The sequence below is a fragment of the Chlorocebus sabaeus genome, chromosome 13, assembly GCF_047675955.1.
Source record: "Chlorocebus sabaeus isolate Y175 chromosome 13, mChlSab1.0.hap1, whole genome shotgun sequence".
NCBI classification, from domain to species: Eukaryota; Metazoa; Chordata; class Mammalia; order Primates; family Cercopithecidae; genus Chlorocebus; species Chlorocebus sabaeus.
In genome coordinates this window covers 63438249-63461414 of record NC_132916.1, presented here as the reverse complement: position 1 = coordinate 63461414, position 23166 = coordinate 63438249, and the positions used below count along the sequence as shown (strand labels likewise).

Sequence of the window (23166 nt, the reverse complement as noted above, 5' to 3'; positions counted from 1 at the left end):
TGCTACAGATTGACATAAGCTCTACATATATTAATTCCAGAATTCTTTGCATTTTATCTCAATTATATTTTATTAAATATCTATACATTTGTGTAAAATATGTGCACGTACATAATAGAATCATCTTTCAGGGGTCGCACTGGCAAGTCGCACTGACTTGCTTTGTTTTGAACAAAACTTTGATTCTTTAGGATCACAAAATCAGTACATTAACATTTGAATATTCAAAGAGGGATTTGATGTTATTCTTTCTTTAGTCAAGACATGCCTCTTTAGTATTTTTACTTGGTGGACATTTATATCACTTAGACTTTGTTCCTGTATTGTGTTTTATTTTAATTCTGTAAGGCTTTAAATCTCTTCCATAGAGATTGCAATAAATCATTACTATACTTTTGATTGTGAAGCTCCTTACCTCACAAGATGACCCAGAATAAATATAAAATGTTGATGGAAAAATAGAAATTACTGAATTTTGTTAAACCTGTGAAACACAACTTGCAGTGCAACCTCTGAATTACTTTGCTAAATCTTCTCCAGTGATCTTTTACTCCATCTTTCTCATCATGCTGACTTGTCTCTCCTCTGTCTATTCAGCAGTGGGAGACATTTAGTGAACGCTCTTCAAGCTCACAAACTCTGACCCAATTTGATTCTAACATTGCACCAGCTGATCCTGTAAGTCAATCACTTAGCTTGCTTGTTTGAGATTAATTTTATTAACCCAAATTTCCATTCATTATCGTTTTTAGCTGATATGCATGATTCAGTGGAGTGCTTAGAAGGAAGTGGTGGCAGGCTTTTCAGTTTTTGTGTGCTTAATGGTGGGAAAGACATTTTTTGCCATTCCTTTTTTCTAGTTATTTTGTTGAGAGAAAACTACGTTTTTAAAATCTGGTACATGTGTCTAGAGAAGCATTTTTTGTGACAATCTATTTGGTTACCCTTATCATTTGCTAATTAAGTGTATATTTTATATACATACTGTTTATTTCAGTGTAGTGACACTTTATGTAAATACTATTTGTATGCTTACACATCATGTAATATGTACTACATATGTAACTATTTATGCAATGTCATCTTTTATTTTGACATGCCAAATGACATGGCTTTTATTTAATTAGTATGTTGAGTCCTGTTAGAGAGACTCAAGTTCAGCAATACAAGATGTTGGTCAAATACTCCCTTATGCAAAGGAGCCTCTGTCTTGTCTTCTTGTGGCTTACTGTGTTGCTTTGAAAATGCTACAAAGTTCACATCCTGATTTAAAAAATAAATTATATCCCCACAGAGTTAATTTAATATATGCTTCACCTGTCCCTTGGGTTTTTTGAAAACCTTAGCTGTTAATTGTTCTTCTCCCTGTTCACTTCTCTGCTTTTCCTTTTTCTCTCTTTATTTATTTATATATATATATATATATATATATATATATATTTAAAGACAAGGACGTGCTAATAAGCACTTTCCAAAAAGAAAAGAGGGAGTAAGCAGGAAGTGAAGAAGTGTGTAAAGGCAAGATTTTAAAAATGAGCTGAGTAGAAAGATACGGGGAAAATGACATAAGACATTCTTTTTACATGATCTGATCAAAGACAGCCAGCATTTATTAATTAAATGTAAAAATGGTCTTGTCATCTAAAGAGATTTTGAAGAAGTGGCATTTAAAGATAAAGTATACCTTTAGCAGTTAATGGGTCTTTGATGTGGTTTGTTTTTTGTTTTTTTGAGATGGAGTCTCGCTCTGTCGCCCAGGCTGGAGTGCAGTGGTGCGATCTCAGCTCACTGCAACCTCTGCCTCCTGGGTTCAACTGATTCTCCTACCTGAGCCTCCCGAGTAGCTGGGACTACAGGTGTCCACCACCACGCCCAGCTAATTTTGTGTGTGTGTGTGTATGTGTGTGTGTATATATATATTTTAGTAAAGGCGGGGTTTCACCATGTTGGCCAGGGTGATCTTGGACTCCTGACCTCCAATGATCCACCCACCTCGGCCTCCCAAAGTGCTGGGATTACAGGCTTGAGCCACCACGCCTGGCCTGATGTGTTTTATCATTTTAAAGAATTTATATGAAATCTAGAGGCTGCTGTTGTATTTATTGAATTCAAACATAATGTATGTTTTTTAAATGTTTATTTTATAGTCTATTAAGTATTCAAGGACCAGTTGATATGTAGATTATCTCTGCCTTTTGCTTCTCATTTCTTGCTACATTTAAGGCATTTATTTTTTGTTTTAGTCTCTGAAAAATGAAGGAGAAATACAAGGCAATGCTTGAAAACTTTGCTGCTTATTGGCAACTATAATTAAGATCTCTTAGGAATTGACAAGTTCTGTAAATTAAAAGTTTTACCTTTATGTTTTCTTTTTAAGTTTAAAGTTTTACCTTTAAGCTTTAAGTTTTGTTTCTCTATATTATTCCTGTCTCATTATTGTACAGTTAAGCTAATATGAAAGTACTTAATGAAAGTACTCTATATGGGAAGGAAGGTTTGATATAGCAATAAAGAAACTATTATATTCTCTAACCCTTAAAAAACAGGGACAGTAATCACACATAGTATTATGATTCTTTGTCAGGCCAGGCAAGAACATTATGTATAAAAATCTAGAACTCAGAAACAAAATAAACTGACCTATGGCTGACAGGAAATGTAGAGAAATAGTTGGTTGAATAGCAGTGATGTTCTTCACACTTCTTGGAAATAATACTCAAATTTGCAACTCTAGTGTCTAAAATTATGTGACTCAGTACTTTCCTTTGTTATCTCTAGTGTGTCAGGAGGCTCTCAGAAAATAGAGTGATTAATTTGCATTTTAAACTTGAATTTAGACCTCTGAATTTGATTTTAAAAATTGTCATTCTTAAATACTTATATTTATAATCTAATACCTAGAAATATCTTATTTATTTTATGGTGGCAAACTTAAATCTGATCTTTGTTTCCCAACCAGTATTCTTACTTTAAATTTTTTATTAGAGGAGTAGCCTGCCTTCTGTTAGTTGTGTCCTACAGTGTCTAAGTTTGTTAACCTTCATTTAATACTTACCTGAAGTATTACCCATCTACAGACCCACTACAGCCTGTAGCCACAATCCCACATGATCCTTTGCAAGGCTTTTATAAATAAGGATTATAAGTAAGTAAATAAGGCACATTCAGATTAGAAGGGAATCACCTAGGGGGAAGAAACCTAACACTTCTAATGTGAATTTAACATTTCTTACAGTATTGGAAATATTTAACGGACTATTAAAAAGAAACTAAATTATAATAATTTGCCATTTGCTCAGTAAAAGTCTGTACAAAGTTCCAAACTGGTCTGTAGCATTTAGAGACAACCACTACACAGTGCAGTGACCCCATTTGCAAACCAGATGGTTAGTTATTAAGCTTTCATAGTTCTGGTGAAATTGAGATTCTGATGGTCTTGTTTCCAGAAACTTGATCTCTTTTCTTGAACTGCTTGTCAGTTAATAGCCTTTGGTAGAATCTGCTTCTGCTAGGATATACATGAATGAAAACACTAGGAAAATTGTAGGTGGATGAGAAGTGTAATGCATTAATTAGTCTTTGCTGTGATTGATTGCACTGCAAATATATGAAAATGCTAGTTAACATTCCCAGCTGTTCCAAGCTTTATAAATCTGATTTTATATACACATACACATACATTGAATATAGATTTAGATGAATGTTATGAATTAAAGCATCTAAGAAGTTTTTCTTTTTTTAAATTCCTAATTTGCTTTCTGTTTGGAATAAGAACTTATTTTCTCATGAGCTATCATTTTTTTCTCCTTTAATCATGCCTTATAAAGGTATATTCTGATTTTCATAACAGTTATTTCTGGTATTAAATGTAAATTAAGAAAATAGTAGAGTTGCTCCTAAAGCCATGTTTTTATAACCAAAATATAACTTAATATCTTAAAGGTATTTTTATAAATACTTTCCTGAGAATGACTCATTATGTGACAAATCTAAACTTTCATCCACCTATAATGTTAATATTATTTATAACTATAATTTTTTAGTTGTAGGGCAAGTGTTAGGTTGATTGGTTAAGTACATGAACCCTGTTGAGATTCTCCCTGGTGTAGGGGCAAGAAATTACTTTGAATGAATTTGGTAGTATAATAGATGTAGAGAATTTGTTACCAGTTGTTGGAATTCAGAGATGAGCATAAGCCAAGGAGATATGTCAGATAAGAGAGGGTGTGCTGGAGCTTTGCCTTCTCTAGCAGGGGCTTGGTGTTAGCACAGTACTGTCTCACTAAAACAGTTTCCAACTTAAACTGAAAGGCCATTATCCTCCACACTAAATTATAAACTTAATTCATTACTAGATATTAAAAATTTAGGATCTCAAATTCAGTCTTTAGCAGCCGCACATACAGAGTGTGAACTGACCCCTCATAGGAGGAGCTGAGCCCCCTTGGTGATATTTCTCAGCTGGTCTATTGCTGTTAAGCTGGGTGCTTGATCTGGTTCTGGTTTCTGCCTTGGGAGTCTCAGTCCCCAAGATGAGCCCTACCTGTGTCCCAGGTACGCCTCTCTTTTCCTTCTTTTTCTGAGAGGCTACCATTGTCTTCATTCTCTCACCCTTTCTTTTGTGCTTTCATTCTAATCAGAAGTCTTTACTATCAATTCCTTTAGTCCTCTGACTGGACTAGACTCTAATCTAGTCTAGTTTAGAAATAATCAGCTGTATTACAGTAATGAAAAAGGTTTAAGAGAAGTATTACCTTGTTAGAATGGGAGTCTTGTTTCTCTTTTAAAAAAAGGATTCCTTTGTGGCAGTTTTGTGCTAAATTTTGAGACAATCAAATTTAAACACTTTGAATTAATCTGTAGGAAGTATGTATTGTGCCTACTATTGCAATGTCATAGGCATTTCAGTAACTTTGTTTCATACGTTTAAAAAAGTATCAAATTTTTTTGAGCAGTTTACTGAAAATGAGTTTTCAGTCTGTTATCTAGTTCTTGGATTCTCATGAAATAGTTTATTTCAACCTCAAGACTCACATTTGCATAATTTTGTCAGATCATTCCTCACTTTTTAATATTGTCTTGAACTGTGTTTTTATAAGAGCATGTTTTAAATGTAAATCTTACACACACACACACACACACACACACACACACACACACACACTTTTCGAGATGGGGTCTAGCTCTCACCTAGGGTGGAGTGAGATGGCATGATCACAGCTCACTGCAGGTTCCACTTCCCAGGCTCAAGGATTCTCCTACCTGGCCGGGCACAGTGGCTCAAGCCTGTAATCGCAGCACTTTTGTAGGCCGAGGTAGGCAGATCACAAGGTCAGGAGTTCGAGACCAGCCTGGCCAGCATGGTGAACCCCGATTCTACAGAAAAACAAAAACAAAAATTAGCTGGGCGTGGTGGCAGGTGCCTATAATCCCAGCTACTTGGGAGGCTGAGGCAGGAGAATCGCTTGGACCTGGGAGGCGGAAACTTGCAGTGAGCCAAGATTGCGCCACTGCACTCCAGCTTGGGTGACAGAGCAAGACTCCATCTCAAAAAAAAAAAAAAAAGGAACCTCCTACCCTAAGTAGCTGGGACTATAAGTCGTGGGCCATGGCCAGATAATTTTTATATTTTTTGAAGAGACAGTGTTCACTATGTTGCTTAGGCTGTTCTCTGGGCTCAAGTGATTCTCCTGCCTTGGCCTCCCAAAGTGCTGGCATTACAGGTGTGAGCCTCTGTGCCCAGCCTTCACGTAAATCTTTAATCACTCCACTTAAAAAGTTTTTTTTTTTTAATTAGCAGATATTAGGCATATATAGTGAGCTTGATTTTTAAATAGAATTCTAGAGCTTTTAACTTAAAAAGCTTATTTTCATGCCTGCCTTAGTGTAAATGGGAAAGCCTGTCCACTGGTTTTTACAGTTTTATTAGTTTTGGTTGTTGCATGGCATTAGCTTGACATTTTAATACAAATTCTGTATTTCCTCCCATTTGTCTCTAGGATACTGCTATTGTTCATCCAGTTCCCATTCGTATGACTCCAAGCAAAATCCACATGCAGGAAATGGAACTTAAAAGAACTGGCAGTGGTAAGGAAGCTGTTGCTGGTTTGTATTTTAGTTTTGCATCAAACTAAAATACATAAGTAATTTTTCTGTCAAGGTTCAATTTTCTTTCATCGTTGCTTATTTTTTAAGCTAGTACTTTCTATAATTATGTGTATGTTCATGCATATTTATTTATGTTGCAGTTTTTAAAAGGAATTTATTTTAAATTGTAGAGTTTTAAAATAAGGACATACGAAAATGTGACATTTCTAATACCCTGTGGGTTTTTATGGTCACCCTTGTAAATTTACATTTAAAATATGTTAAAACTTTAACTGAAGAGATATATGTTAAAATAAATTTTGGCTTGGAAATTATATATTTTACTTGAACTCTTGGAATGTCTCATTTTAGACTAAATGTTTCAGGGTTTCTCAAAGGTAGATTTTTTTTTTTGTATAAATCAGCGTTATAAATTAACTTACTTTACAGCTTATATATGTAGTGTTTTGTTTAAGTGTGCTACAGGAATAAAATTAAGTGTGAACATGCAAATAAACTTTTTCATTATAAACTATCTTCTATTATGACAGAAAATAAAATTCTAAGTAAATAGTTTTACATTCGTTTTTATTAAAAATATTATTTTGTCTTACATTTTATGTTTTTACCTGCCACTTGTTTGGATATTTAAATGAAGTCTTGCACTCTGGGCTTTATGAGTTTTATCAGTTCAAATACCTATATCTTGTATTTTTACCTATTAATTCATAGATCATACAAATCCCACTAGCCCATTACTTGTGAAACCATCTGACCTTTCAGAAGAAAATAAGATAAATTCATCAGTGAAATTTGCTTCTGGTAATACTGTAGGTAAGTGAAGTATTACATCTTCCATTTGAAGTTTACTAAGTCTGGATTTAGAGTCTGACTATTTCAGATGTGTACCCATTTAACACTGTCTTCACTAGATAACACTTTGGCCTGTCTGTGAATAAATGGTTGCCCATTGACTCCTGCTTCAATGCAGGCCTCCTGTTTGCCATCCCTCTCTGTGTAGCCAGGTTTGGTCTTATGGCTCTTTCCCAGTAGTTCCTTCCTTTTCTATCACACAAGAAATTGTGTATATGTTTATTCAGCCAGTGTTAATTGGATACAGTATACCAGGATCTGTTCTAGGCACTGGGGATTGAACAGTAAAAAAAGTCTTTGCTGCTATAGAGTTTACATTCTGTAAGGGAGATAAAGAGGGAATAAAAAGTAACTCTTATATTAGAAAGTAACTAATACTGTGGGTAAAAATAAAGCTGGGAGAGGGTGGAGAGAGTGCCATTTTAAATAGGATGGTCAAGGAAGACCTTACCAAAAAAATGTCATTTGAGTGAAAACTTGAAGGAGATGAATTAAGCTGTACAAACCCAGAAGGAAAATTAAGGCCCAACAGACAGCAAATGTAGAGCCCTAAGGCAGGACCTGCTTCTACTAGAATAGCAAGCAAATACCTGGAATAGAATTAGTTAGCAAATTTGACAGGGAAAGATAGCAGTGGTAGGACAGTAACAGGAGGCAGTGTCAGATTTTCTTTGACTTAGTGAGATGAAAAGCCAATCAAAGGTTTGAATGGAGGAGTGATGTGTTCTGAGCCTCCTTTTTAACTGGGTCACTCTGGCTGTCCTAATGATAATAGGCCAGAAGAAGGTGAGACAAAACAGAACACAATTTAGGAGACGGGTAATCAGGCAAGAGAAGATGGTGACAGCTTGGTGTCTAGGGTGCAAGCAGTGGAAGTGATAAGAAGTGGCTGGACTCTGGCTGTTGTGTACATTGTGGAGGAAAAGACCTCAAGAGTTGCTTTTACCTGTGTGGTATGGGATGTAAGAGAGAAAGGAGTCAAGGGTGGTTCCAGGGTTTTTGGCCTGTACAACAGGGAAATGAAGAAAACTGATAGCAGTAGGTTTGTAGGGAAAGAATCAAGTTCAGTTTCATATGTGTTAAACTCGAGGTGCCTGTTAAAATATCCAGATGGAAATATGTTCATTTTAATGTCATTCTTGTACCAACTAGATGATTCTGTGATTTACAAGAGACAGGAAGGAGATATATTTTGAAATACAACTAAAATAGCCAGTGCCTTCAGATTATGACTGTTGAACGTATATAGTAATATTCCTTCAGATTGTCTCTAGAGTTCCTATCTTAAAATTTCTTTTTTCTGTCACAACTCTTAGTCTATTTCTGGGATTCTCTTCTGTAAGCACATTTTATTCCCATGTCAAATTAACAATTTTAAAATTACTTTATTTAAAAGTTTCTAATTTGTTCTTTAAAAGTGACCTTTTTGTCCATTACAGAAGTAACATATTTATTGTAGAAATGTAATAGATAAAAATGAAATAATTATTTATATTCTCACTAGTCCACCAATGTCCATGATTAACAGATTCATTGTCAACTTTAGTTCTCATTCTGCACATACGTAAGTTATGTTTGTATCTAATGTGAAATTATAATACAGTCATCCCTCAATATGTTTAGGAAATTGGTTCTAGGACCCCCATGGGTACTAAAATCTGTGAATTTTCAGCTCTCTGATATGTGGAATGGTGTAGTATTTGCATGTAATCTATGCACATCCTCCTGTATACTTTAAATCATCTCTAGATTACTTATAATACTTAATACAATGTAAATAGTTGTTTTATTGGGCCAGGCACGGTGGCTCACACCTGTAATCCCAGCGCTTTGGGAAATCAAGGTAGGAGGATTGCTTAAACCCAGGAGTTAGAGACCAGACTGGACAATATAGCGAGACCTTATTTCTACCAAAAAAAAAGTGTGTGTGTATATATATATATATATATATATATATATATATAAATAAAAAAAAATATATATATATATATATGCACGCACACACGCATGCGAACTGTATTAAAAAAAACAGTGGTCATGCTGTATGGTTTTTTATTTGTGTTATTTTTATTGTTGTATTGTTACTTTATTTTCTAATATTTTCTGTTTGTGGTTGGTTGAATCCTCAGCTGTGGAACCTACAGATACAGAACCACAGATTTGGAGGGCCACATTGTATATGTACTGTTTTGTGACTTATTTTGAATATTTCTGCATCATTAAGTATTCATTATTTTTTCTAGACTATAACTTGCTTTGTCTACTGTGTAAATATGCCATGATTTATTTGATTTGTAGTTAATTTTTTACAGTTAATAACACCAGGATGAACTGTTAGCCTATTAGCCAATCTTTGACTATCTCTGGCTTGAAACAGCATATCAATTATTTGTTTGGAGTAGATAGAGCAAAAAGTAAAGAAATGATTATTATTAAATAGGACATATCCCATTTATCAGCAGATGGTTACAGTAGTTCAGACTCTTTTACTTCTGACCCAGAACAGATCGGGAGCAATGTAACTCGTCAAAGGTCAGTATTTCTGTCAATGAAAAGCATGTTAAACTATCTTGCTGCATTTTAATGTTTAAAACTATTTAGAACGAAGCACAAATGATTTTGTTATCTGAAAGCTGGTAGGTTACTTTTTGATTTATGTAAAAGACAAGTAATTTTGATCCTTTCCACTTGAATAGAAAAACAAAAAGAACCCTGGCTTTCTAAATGGTATTTTGTGGAAGCTTTAAAAAGAGGTGATAACTTCTTGGCGATAGAAGTTTTGTAAGTCCTTTTTGTACCTAAAGAGTGAGAGTCTGTTAAGTAATACATGTATAGCCTTATGGCAAGTACCAAAAGAATTCTGTGTTTTAAAACACCATCCAAAAGCACAGTCCAGTGGTGGGCCACCTCCCCACCCTGAAGTTCTACATTACATATAACCTTTCAGGCACAAACAAGAAAGGTGTGGGATAGGGTGGAGGATGGCTAGAGATTTGTCTGCAAGGGCTTTACCATCCACTAAAAATTGTGCAGGACAGAAGCGTCTTTCTCTCCTCACTTTTTGCACGTGGTAAGTATCATTTTACTGCATGCCTGGTGTAGCGAGGATGCAGAATCTCCAAACAGCTTAGAGTCAGAAGGCTGCTTGTCTTCCTTTCTGATTCTTCATGTAGTTCTTCCTGTGTTTCTTAGCATTCTCAGTCATCTTGGATTTTACTCTGCTGTTTATTCTCATATGTGAAGATCAGATTACCAGAGTCCTTGGAGACTCTTTTCAGAATATGAAAGACTTTGGTAGCAAAGAAGTGAATCTCTAGGGTTCGTTGAGTTTGAGCATAGTCACCTCTAAAATGAGATGGTCTGTGTGGACACATGAAAGGGTACTTCAGCTCACCAAAATCCAGACCTTAATAGGTTGAAAGCTAACCATATCTGAAAGTAGACTTCCCTTTTTACGATTTTTTTTTTCAGACTATTATTACCTTTAATTGAATGGGAAAGATTACACTAAGTATGCAGTCTATTATGAAATCATGTTGACAACTAAATTTCTTTTCAAAATTTTTGAGGCTGGGCACATCTGTAATCCTAGCGCTTTGGGAGGCTGAGGTGGGCGGATCACCTGAAGTCAGGAGTTCGAGACCAGCCTGGCCAACATGGTGAAACCCCGTCTCTACTAAATACAAAAATTAGCCGGGCGTAGTAGCATGCACCTGTAATTCCAGCTACTCGGGAGCTGAAGCAGGAGAATCGCTTGAACCCAGGAAGTGGAGATTGCAGTGAGCCAAGATGGTGTCACTGCACTCCAGCCTGCGCAACAGAGTGAGACTGTCTCAAAAAAAAATTGAAATTTTGCTTAATAACTTTATTTAAAAAAATTGTTAGCCACATAAAATAATCAGTTTAGGATACATCAAAAAACAGTGCTATCTTAATTTATTGTAACACTTACATACTTGAGTGTTGAGAAAATGTCATGCTAATAAGATCCTTTGCTGCTTAGTCAAGTTTGAATGTTTAAAAAGAAAAAAGCTCTGATATCAGTAGTATGACCAATTATGATGGGGTGAATTTTACAGATCTCATTCAGGAACATCGCCTGATAACACTGCACCACCACCTCCCCCTCCAAGGCCACAGCCCTCTCATTCCAGATCATCGTCTTTAGATATGAATCGGACCTTTACAGTCACCACAGGTAGGGGCTAGAGAACCATAATATACATTATCATTTAATTTTAAAGTTAATCCAACACACATACACATTTTATTTTTGTTTCTATTAACATGTCTTTTAAAAATATTTATCTGGCCGGGTGTGGTTGTTCACACCTGTAATCCCAGCACTCTGAGAGGCAGGCAGATCACTTGAGGTCACAAGTTCGAGACCAGCCTGACCAACATGGTGAAACCCCATCTCTACTAAAAACACAAAAATTAGCCAGAGGTGGTGGTGCATGTCTGTGGTCCCAGCTACTTGGGAGGCTGAGGTGGGAGAATCCCTTGAACCAGGGAAGCAGAGGTTTCAGTGAGCCAAGATTATTTCACTGCACTGCAGCCTGGGTGACAGAGTGAGACCCTGTCTCAAAAAAAAAAAAAATTATCTGAAGGAAAATTCGGGTTAAAAAGATAGCAGATGAGAGGCAATTTTTTTTTCTTAACGACTACTTAAAGTGTGTTTGAGTGCAAATGATGAAGATGGGAACCTGAGAGATGTCACGGGAAATTTTAAAAGAACAATGTTGTGATATCAAGTTGGGGGGACTGATAGATCTCAATTTGGCTGATGAAGATGAAAAGTCATAATTTACCCAGGTTTTCAATTTTTGAAGAACTGGCATTATTGTTGTTACCTTGGTTAACATAGAAAAGTTAGGGCAGAGGATGATGAAGTGATGTTTTAGTCACTATGAGTTTAGAATGGTGAGGAAAAGTGAAGTGTTAAGTGAAAGGGAAATTTGGAAGTTTTCCTGTGATACTTAAACAGTAGTCAGAGATATGAGAAGAAAATCAAGGTTGTTTACTATTATGGAAATAGGCAGGAGTATGCCAGGAGGGCTTCATGTGATAGAGGTAAGAAGCAAAGCAACAACTTATGAAAGGCTGTCAGATTTGGTCTTTAGGTTACATATAGACCGTGTAACAAGTTAGTACCTGCCTTCTAATACTTAACAAACATTCTTAGAAATCTTTATCATGTAGTCACATTCATTCATCCTATTTCTTCTATTAACAAAGTGATTATACAGTTACTAAAAAGAAGACTTTTGTATTCATGCAGGACAACAACAGGTTGGAGTTGTTGCCCATCCTCCTGCAGTGCCTCCAAGACCACAGCCCTCACAGGTAATTCTCCAAGGTATTTATTACTAAACGTCCCATGATCACTTTTCTTGCTAGGTATTTAATTCTGTTCTCAAATTATTTGGAAGGTCAGGAATGATCTGATGGTCATCCTTAATGAGCATTTAATTCAGTGAGGCTAAATCTCATTTTGAAAGATACACATTTCTAGAATGATCTGAGTTGTTTTTTGAAAGAGCCTTAAAAGTGAAAGAAATGATAATGTCTTGACAGAGAAGAGTTTAGTTGAAACAACAATGGATTGGGAGATAGGAGAGATCCATTACTGTCCTGGGTGTAGCAGTGACTCACAAAATCACTTGACTGGGCTGGGTGCAGTGGTTCACACTTGTAATTGCAGCACTTTGGGAGTCTAAGGCAGTAGGATTTCTCAAGCCCAGGAGTTCCAGACCAGCCTGGGCAACATAGTGAGACCCCCGTCTCTAAAAACAAAAAAAAAATTAGCTGGGTGTGGTGGTGTGCACCTGTAGTCCCAACTACTTGGAAGGCTGAGGTGGGAGGATCTCTTGAGCCTGAGAGGTCAGGGTTGCAGTGAGCTGCACTCCAGCCTGGGTGACAGAGTGAGACCCTGTCTCAAAACAAAACAAGATACCCCAAAATAACCTCACTGCATCTCTCTGGATGTGTTTACTACATGAGTTAAGGAAGTATAATGACCTCTGCATCCCTTCCCCATCAAAATTAAGAGTGCTGTAGTAGACATTTATAAAATGCTTTGGGACAGCCTTAGTGGCTGAAGTTAAGGATCACATTATACATAAAATGTTGGAATGAGACTTAGCAGGGACTTAAAAGATAAATTGGAATTTATTGGAGAGAAGGTATTCCAAACCGAAGGAATGACATCCACAAAGCCATGGAAGTGTGTGTTAAGCCTGGCACATTCCTCAGGGGAAAACAAGTTCGTTCAGCACAGCAGGAGTAGATGTGCGGAGTGATGGGAAATGACGCTAGAGAGGTAGGGAGGAGGCAGAGCATCTCCCATATCATAGTAAGAAGGACAGAGTTTTTCTTAGAGGAGATGAAGAATTTTTAAAGGGAAGAGACTTCAGATATCTTTCTTTAGTATCCTTTACTTCCTTTGTCATAAAACATCTCACACTCTATTTTAATTTCTTATTTACTTATTCTCTTCTGCTCCAGAGAGAAGCAACTTTATTAGGGTATAAGCGGGCCTCATTTGTTTTGTTCACAAGTAGATATTCAGTAGACATATTTTTAGACTGAAGATGGAGCAGCATTGGTCTGGCAAAGGAGTGGAAGATGGATTGAAGGGAAGTGTTCCTGACATGTTGGGAGAATAGTTAGAGCAGTGGTTTTCACACTTTAAAAAGAGCAACCTTTTTAAGAAACATAGTGAAACATTAAAAAAAAATAACTTATTTAAGGAACAAACTATTGTGTATTAGCCCAGTTAGGAAAAAAATACATGCAAATGGAGAATGGGGGTAGGGCCAGCCCTACCCTCTCCTTCAGTGTACTTTCTTTGCAATATAGTTTTTGAAAAAAATATCTTTTTATTGGAAGTTTATTATCTTAATTTTTTTTTAGTGTCTTAGCTTTTCACTTACGGTTTAATCATTTATTTAGAGCTAAATGTTACTGTAATACACCTCTCTGAACTTACAGATAATAAAACAGGGCATCTTTATATACTAAATTTTCAAAGAAGAAGAAGATGACTCTGTGGCACTGATAGGCTGATAAAATGTGTGTTCCTCTGTTTTGAACCATTGCACAGGCTCCTGGTCCCGCTGTGCATCGCCCAGTGGATGCCGATGGCCTCATAACTCACACTAGTACCTCACCTCAGCAGATACCAGAGCAACCAAATTTTGCAGATTTCAGCCAATTTGAAGTATTTGCTGCATCAAATGTAAATGAAGAACAAGATGATGAAGCCGAGAAACATCCAGAAGTCCTGCCGGTCAGTTTTCAAGGGCTTGGCTAATTTTCTGCAGGCAGTCACTTCCCGTACCATGTTGAGTCAACAGAGCAGATATTAGAGGTGACATCAGTGAGTAAAATATTCCCTAGGTCAGTGCTTCTCAACTTTTTTATTGACCTCCAATGTCTGCTGGTTGCAGTGTAATGCTTACTGAGTATCAGAGTCTGGTGGCGGTGGGGGATTGATACCACATGAAAAGACACCACCACCTGGCTGTGGCTAAAACACTGCTTTGGGGGTTTCCATCTTAATGCTAAGCATCTGACTGCGTGATTTGGTGAAGATTTCCATGTGATAAAAGGCCATGGTTACCATAGCTCCACTCATTACAACTTTTCCACAAGGGGACCTTCACTAGATGTAACTTTTAGATCTAATTACAACTTTAACTATAACCAAATTTCAGCCAAACTTCTAATTAAAGCATTTACAATTTGTATGAGACTAAGTTGCCTTAGCTAAGCAAAGACAATAGGATATCAAAATTTAATATTCAGTGTTCTAGGACATTCTGTTGTAGTTCCAATGGCAAGAACTTCTCTAGGAATCTCTGACCTAAATTGCTGACCATAAATGTGGAGTTGGAAAGACCAGAGGAATTCTGCAGTCTCTTTCATATAGATCATGGCCATGGAAAATTTCCTACCAGCTCCCTTTTCAAACCTATAACTTTCTGCTGTGCCCATTAGGGGACTGGGCTGCATCTAGGAGGGTCAGAGTGGGCATGTAGAGGTGTGCACAGGGTACCGTACTCACTCCCCTGGGTGGATGCCTGCCTCTCCCAACCACAAGGACTTCCCAGACTAAGCACTTAGAGGTTCAGTGCAGTGGCTGCATCCTCACCCTGTCTTCCTCTCCCTCACACATCTATTACCTGCATCCTCGCCCCATCCTCGTCTCCCTCACACATCTATTACCTGCATTCTCACCCCGTCCTCCTCTCCCTCACACATCTATTACCTGCATTCTAACCCCATCCTCTCCCTCACACATCTATTACATAGCTGCCTCCTCACCCCGTCCTCCTCTCCCTCACACATCTATTACATAGCTGCCTCCTCACCCTGTCCTCCTCTCCCTCACATATCTATTACATAGCTGCCTCCTCACCCCATCCTCCTCTCCCTCACATATCTATTACATAGCTGCCTCCTCACCCCGTCCTCCTCTCCCTCACACATCTATTACATAGCTGCCTCCTCACCCCGTCCTCCTCTCCCTCACACATCTATTACATAGCTGCCTCCTCACCCTGTCCTCCTCTCCCTCACACATCTATTACATAGCTGCCTCCTCACCCCGTCCTCCTCTCCCTCACACATCTATTACATAGCTGCATCCTCACCCCGTCCTCCTCTCCCTCACACATCTATTACATAGCTGCCTCCTCACCCCATCCTCTCCCTCACACATCTATTACATAGCTGCATCCTCACCCCGTCCTCCTCTCCCTCACACATCTATTACCTGCATTCTCACCCCGTCCTCCTCTCCCTCACACATCTATTACATAGCTGCCTCCTCACCCCATCCTCCTCTCCCTCACACATCTATTACATAGCTGCCTCCTCACCCCGTCCTCCTCTCCCTCACACATCTATTACATAGCTGCATCCTCACCCTGTCCTCCTCTCCCTCACACATCTTATTACATAGCTGCCTCCTCACCCCATCCTCTCCCTCACACATCTATTACATAGCTGCCTCCTCACCCATCCTCCTCTCCCTCACATATCTATTACATAGCTGCGTCCTCACCCCATCCTCCTCTCCCTCACATATCTATTACATAGCTGCGTCCTCACCCCATCCTCCTCTCCCTCACATATCTATTACATAGCTGCGTCCTCACCCCATCCTCCTCTCCCTCACATATCTATTACATAGCTGCGTCCTCACCCCATCCTCCTCTCCCTCACACATCTATTACATAGCTGCCTCCTCACCCCGTCCTCCTCTCCCTCACACATCTATTACATAGCTGCGTCCTCACCCCATCCTCTCCCTCACACATCTTATTACATAGCTGCGTCCTCACCCCATCCTCCTCTCCCTCACACATCTATTACATAGCTGCCTCCTCACCCCATCCTCCTCTCCCTCACACATCTATTATCTGCTCTCCCCTCTGCCTTTCAGTAGCAGAGAAATCTCATTTAATGAAGTTCCTTCAAGTTTCTTAACATCATCTCAGTTTTCTTGTTGTCTGAGTATTTAACATTTTACTCTGATTTGTTACGTATGCTATATTTATGCATAATTACATGTTATGTATAATTAATAGTGATAAACATATTCATTTTTAGGCTGAAAAAGCTTCTGATCCTGCAAATTCTCTCCGAGTTGCCAAAGCAGATAGTAAAACTGAAGAAAAGACAGCTGCTAGTGCTCCCACCAATGTGGTATGCAAAATGTCTTTTATAATAATAATTTTGTACATCATAAGTTATGTGAAATAATTTTTAGAAATAAGGTCAACCAGAAATCATCTAACCCGTTTCTCTACCTTTAACTGTAGTATAGTCAGTCTATCACCGAACAAAGTCTGCCTATTTAATGGAGATGATATTCTGTAATCTATGTTAAATATGTGTCACAGGTTCTCAAAATTTAAGTGGTTATTACATTCTTCCCACTATATAAGGTAGAACTTCTTTATAGGTGAAATTCAGTTTCTTTTATTGTAGTCTTGAATATAATAAAGAAAAATTATCAACTCTCTAAAGTTATTGTTATTCCTTTTGCTCTTAACTTGTTCTTTAACTGTTTTAGGAATAATTTTCCCCCAACATTTTATTATGAAAACGTTTAAGCATACAGAAAAATTGAAACAGTTTTTCATTGTACATCAGTAAATTCACTACCTTATACCATTATTATTTTACTATACTTGCTTTACTACATATCTCTCCATGCCTTCTGTTCATCTGTCAGTCCTTATCTGTTTTATATATGTGTTAGTCCGTCTGTGCTATAAAGGAATATGTGAGACTGGGTAATTTGTACAAAAAAAAAAAGAGGTTATGTTGGACATAGTGGCTTACACCTGTAATCCCAGCACTTTGAGAGTCCAAGGCAGATGGATCACTTGAGCTTAGGAATTCGAGACCAGCCTGGGAAATGCAGTGAAACCCTGTCTACAAAAAGCACAAAAATTAGCCAGGTGTGGTGATGCACGCCTATAGTCCCAGCTACTTGGGAGGCTGAAGTTGGGGGATTGCTTGAGCCTGGGAGGTGGAGATTGTAGTGAACTGAGATAGTGCCCTACACTCCACCCTGGGTGACAGAGTGAGACCCTCTCTCAAAAAAAGAAAAGAGGTTTATTTTGCCTCATGGTTCTGCAGGCTGTACAGGAAGCATGGTACCAGAATCTGCTTCTTCTAAAGCCTCAGGAAACTTAGATTCATGGCAGAAGGCAAAGTGGGAGCAGATGTGTCACATGGCGAGTGAGGAAGCAAGGAGAGATGCCAGGCTCTTCTAAACAGCCAGCTCTCATGTAAACTCAGAGTTAGAACTCATTCATTACCGTGAGAAGGGCACCAGGCCATTCACGAGGGATCTACTCCGTGACCCAAACACCTCCCACTAGGCCCACCTCCAACATTAGAGGTCACATTTCAACATGAGATTTGAAGGGGACAAATACCTAAACTATATCAGTGTACCTCAGATTGCAAATATCAGCACACTTTCCCTTTGAGGGAATAATTTTGGTAACTTTTTTTTCTGTTATCATCTAGACATTCCCAATAGTTATAAAAACAGCATGTGTTTCTGAAGTGCTTCAATTCTACTTTCTGGATGCTGTGTGTGTATTAGTCTGTTTTCATACTGCTGTAAAGATACCACCTGAGAGTGGGTAATTTATAAACAAAAGAGATTTAATTGACTCACAGCTCCGCATGGCTGGGGAGGCCTCAGGAAATTTACAGTCATGGCGGAAGGCAAAGGGGAAGCAGGTGGCAGGATGGAAAAAGAGCGAGGAAGTGCCTCACTTTAAAATAATTAGCTCTTGTGAGAACACCCTCACTCTCACAAGAACAGTATGGGGGACCACCCCCATGACCCAGTCATCTCCCACCAGGCCCCTCCCTTGACACACGGGGATTACAATTTGAGGTGAGATTTGGGGGCACAGAGCCAAACCATATCACTATGTTTTATTACATTAGTAGTCCTGTGAGTTTTTAAGTAATGAACTTTATTTTTGTCAACTCACAGCAACAAATTAAAAATATCACTTAAGAGATAGCAGTTGACTATTGTTTTTATTTATTTACAGGTAAATCAAGTTATGGTAAATGCCAAAACGCTGTTTTTTATTCTGCTGAGGGCAGATTCATAATCGCCAACAAAATGTCAACTCATTTTCAAAAGTTTTAATTACTGTGCATATTAATAGTGATGTTTTTGGTATTTTAAAGAGTTGCTTAGCTTTCCATTAGTTTACAATGTTACTTTATTCATTAAGATACATGTTAGTATTTTTGAGTAAGAAATCCTATGGTCATAATGCTTAGATATTTCTGGAGACTGCCTTTGTTTATTGTTGAACAGGTATATATTGATTCTGTATCATATGTATGTTAAAACTGTGAATATTAACAGTTTTGCATCAATATGTTATTCTAAAAATATTTATATTGCAGGTACATTCATGATTCTGGTGTCAACTAGAAACATCTTTTCCCTCTATAATTTAAGTTAGCTCTTGCCACAAATACATAGATTTAAAGTAGGACAAGTAACTTTCAATTTTCCAAGAGCAAATGACTTAAAGAAAGCAAATGGTGTTGCCAAGTGCTAACTATGAATGTCTTCAGAAATGCTTATTATTAATGGAATTCTTGTCTTAAAGAGCAAAGGCACAACACCTCTTGCTCCACCACCTAAACCTGTTCGAAGAAGATTAAAATCAGAAGATGAATTAAGGCCAGAAGTCGATGAACATACACAAAAGACGGGTGTCTTAGCTGCTGTTCTTGCATCACAACCTTCTATTCCCAGGTAATCAAAGCTATTCCTAGGCACATTTAATTACTAGGAAGAAAAAGCACAACAATTAAAAACAATCAAACTGGGCCGGGCATGGTGGCTCACACCTGTAATCAGCAGTTTGGGAGGCCGAGCTGGGCAGATCATTTGTGGTCAGGAGTTGGACCAGCCTGACCAACATGGTGAAACCCTGTCTCTGCTAAAAATACAAAAAAATTAGCCAGGTGTGGTGGTGCACACCTGTAGTCCCACCCAGCTACTCGAGAGGCTGAGGAGAGGCTGAGGCAGGAGAATTGCTTGAACCCAGGAGGCAGAGGTTGTAGTGAGCCAAGATGGTACCAGTGCACTCCAGCCTGGGCAACAGAGCAAGACTGCATCACAAAAATAATAATAACAACAATAATCAGACTGAAATAAATTATGGTCACACTGGTTCTTTAATTGAGCAGAGCCATGTCATGTATGAGTAGGTATTCTTCCCATGTTTCCCCTTTATTATTAAGTTGTATTCCAATTCCATTTTAACACCCTGTTTCAATAGCAGTACGTTCTTTAAACTTGATAGTTTATAGTAAAACTGGTATTTTAATTATGGTGTTCTAGACCAAGAATCAGCAGATTAACTCTTAATGGGCCAAATTCATCTCAGCCTATGGCCTGTTTTTATATAGCCCATGAACTAAGAATGACTTGTTCTTTTTTGTAGAAGAGAGAAGAAAGAACAGAAGAGAAAAGAAAACAAAAAACTAGAATATGAGACAGAAACTATATGGCCCACAGAGCCTGAAATATGTACTGTCTGGTCTTTTACAGAAAAGGTTTGCCAGTACCTACTTTAGACTCTTTTACTTAAACTCAGGTGATTCTACAGAAGAAATTTTTTTTAATAATTTCTTTTTTTTTTTTTTGTTACCTCTCCTATAGTGCTGAAGCTTATATACTTTTGGTTTATCACTGCAACTGAGCAAGTGATGTTGAGCTGTGCTAGTAAGGAAAAAGATGCTCCTTTTGCTTCTCATGTTTAGAAATAGATCAGGGAGGAATAGAGAGGATTTAAGATAAATGAATGTTACAGGTTTTTTTGCCTTCTTTGTCTTCTCAGATCTGTTGGGAAAGATAAGAAAGCTATTCAGGCATCGATTAGACGCAATAAGGAAACCAACACCGTTTTGGCCAGATTGAATAGCGAATTGCAGCAACAATTAAAGGTAATATAGTTTCTGAGTCTTTATAATATTCCTTATCTTAGTAAAGAAACCTAAAGAGAAGGAATGTGATCTCAGACACCTCCAAGATCACATACATAGTTCTCTTCTCTAATTTTCTAGATGCTTTGACTGTGGTTAGTTTACCCCCCCCCCCCCCGCCCCCGCCCACCACACACACACACACACAAACACACACCCTTTTTTTTTTTTTTTTTTTTTTTTAAAAGAGACAAGATCTCGCTCTGTCACCCTGGCAACCTGGGCTCAAGCTATCCTCCCACCTCAGCCTCCTGAGTAGCTGGGATTACTGGCATGAGCCACTGCACCCAGGTCCTAGTTTGTCCTTTTATCAAAGACAACTCAAATTCCATTAAAGGGACTTAAACAGGTCTAAAAGAAGAAGAGAGAGGTGGCAGCAATTTCAGTCATCTTGCATGTGGAAAGAGAAAAGGCAAGCCTTAAATAGAAATGGTGCTTATGCACAGTGTGTACTACTGTCATCTAATACTCGAGAGGAATGTGTTTGTTTTCTAGTAACTATGATTTCTTTGCTTCCCTAGAAATAAAAATTACTCCTACTTACTCCTTCCTTACTGGGTCAAAAAAAAAATTACTCCCGGAATCACTTATGGTTCCCCAACATTATTAGGTACTCATGTCTTACAAACCAGTGGTTCTCAAACCTTAATGCATATACAGGTAATCTTGGATCATGTTAAAATGAAGATTCTGGTTTTTGTAGAGCTAAGGTGGGACCTGGGAATTCCAGGCAGTGGAGATGCTGGAGCACTGTTGGCCCCACTTGGAATAGAACAAAGATGAGATGAGAGTCCGTGGAAATGACAAATGAATGCAGTTAGTTCATTCTTGTAATATTCTGTTCATGCTCCTCATTTAGCATTTATTACACTGTCCTGGAATTACTATCTATGACACATTTGTCTCTCTGTCCTATTACAGTGAACTCATTGAGGGTAAGTCATAATCATTTCTGTTTAGGAAGATCATGTAATATACCATCCAAATCAAGACACTTTTGAGAGGAAAAAAAGAGGGTTGCATTATCATTATTTAGGCCAAGACACTGGATATAAACTGGGATTGTCCTAGATAAATTTATGACCATCTTGTCCCTCTCCTCAAAACCTAGTATGCTAGGCATTTGTTAATGTGGGATGAATGATATAAACTTATGACCACTTTGTCTCTATCCCCAAAACCTAGATCATATGTTAGGCATTTGATAAACATCTATTGAATGAATGATATTCTTGTATAACTCTATGATCAAAGGAGAAGACATTTATAGTTATATGATTATTAATTTAGTCCATTGTACAGGAAAAATGAACTTAAAGACAAGCTTAGTAGTATAATACCATGAAGATGAAAATTTTGTTAATGCATGTTTTTCTGAACCAGGGAAGACCATTGAAACAAGTATATTGAAGCTATTTTGAAAAATACTTTCTTCCTTACTTCTGAGAACAGAAAATAAGAAGTAAGGTACAAAATAGAAAGAGGTAGTTCTGGTTAAAACATGATACTGTCAATTTGAAAGAGAAAAAAAGAAAGTAAATAAGTTAGAATTTGGTGGCTAACTGAAAAGACTCCCTAAAATCAACATTGATTAAAAATTCTGAATGCAAAATTATTATTTGGGAAACTAAAGCTCAAAATGAGATCTAGGAGTTGATACAGCCAGATGTCATCACTAGGGAAAAGAAGCTATATTAACAAATTCATCTACAGTTAATTCAGGGGCAGGCTTATTGCAAAATTCAGGTGTTAATACCTATTTGTTGCAAACACTGACTTTTCTAATAACTAGACATTCTGTTACCCTGATTTGTGTAATAAGAAAATGTGTGAAATTACTAGGATCTTTAGTATTAACATATAAAGAAACTATGTTTCTAAAGTGAAGTATACTTTTAAAATATGAATAAGCTCTCCCTTAGTCGTCTTGACAAATTTAAATTATTTTCTGGAAGCAGAGCTATTGTTAGATATTCCTTCATTTTTCTATACTTTGAAACATAACTTGGCCTTTGCATCTTTTTTAGGATGTTCTTGAGGAGAGAATTTCCCTGGAAGTTCAACTGGAACAACTTCGACCATTCTCTCACCTATAAGCCAATTGCCGTTAACTGTGAACATATTTGTTTTTAAGTGGTTTTGGGTTCAAAGCCAATTTGGAGACCCAAACATTCAGCTCACTGCTTAACTCAACATTAAATTTTATGATTCTGTTTTGCCCTATATGTTCACCATTGTATTTAAGTATCTTTTATTTTTTAATTTCAACAATAAAAAGGTCAGGATGACGTTTTCTGGAGGGTGTGTTGTGTTTATTGGCACACTCACCTTTTCTGTTCCATAGCATCTGGGATATGCATTGTTTCTATGGCTAATACCACACACCAATTTAATTTATAGAATGGGCTCCTCGTTTACATCTCAGTCACAGACTCAAATAAATTGTCAGTTTGTCCTTTTATGTTTGTTTAATATTTTACATAAAGCGTCTATTCCATAAAAATCTTCAGAAAGAGTTTCCCATTTAATTTTTGATTTTAAAGAATTATATTGGATAAGGCGGTTTTCACCATAAGCTAATTTACTCTCTGCAGCTGTCTGCATTCTTCACGAATCATGTGTTACGTTCAAGCCTCTTTTACATGTCAACTT

The 23166-nt window shown here is 37.5% G+C and overlaps 1 protein-coding gene across 8 annotated transcripts in view; it reads left to right on the top strand.

The window, feature by feature from the left end:
* Window positions 1–22807, top strand: part of REPS1 (RALBP1 associated Eps domain containing 1) — an 87262-nt gene extending 64455 nt beyond the window's left edge. For 2 of the 8 annotated variants that reach the window (XM_008006852.3, XM_008006855.3), the window contains exons 10-20: window positions 598–678; window positions 6000–6087; window positions 6820–6921; window positions 9420–9492; window positions 11040–11158; window positions 12242–12306; window positions 14066–14251; window positions 16579–16674; window positions 19131–19279; window positions 20370–20475; window positions 22542–22807. In XM_008006852.3, coding sequence (XP_008005043.1) covers window positions 598–678; window positions 6000–6087; window positions 6820–6921; window positions 9420–9492; window positions 11040–11158; window positions 12242–12306; window positions 14066–14251; window positions 16579–16674; window positions 19131–19279; window positions 20370–20475; window positions 22542–22610 — 1134 coding nt within the window. In that variant the 3' untranslated portion in view covers window positions 22611–22807. The remainder of the gene's footprint in view (window positions 1–597; window positions 679–5999; window positions 6088–6819; window positions 6922–9419; window positions 9493–11039; window positions 11159–12241; window positions 12307–14065; window positions 14252–16578; window positions 16675–19130; window positions 19280–20369; window positions 20476–22541) is intronic. The other 6 variants (XM_008006854.3, XM_073022532.1, XM_008006856.3 and 3 more) reach the window with 6 other exon arrangements.
* Window positions 22808–23166: the final 359 nt, after the last annotated feature.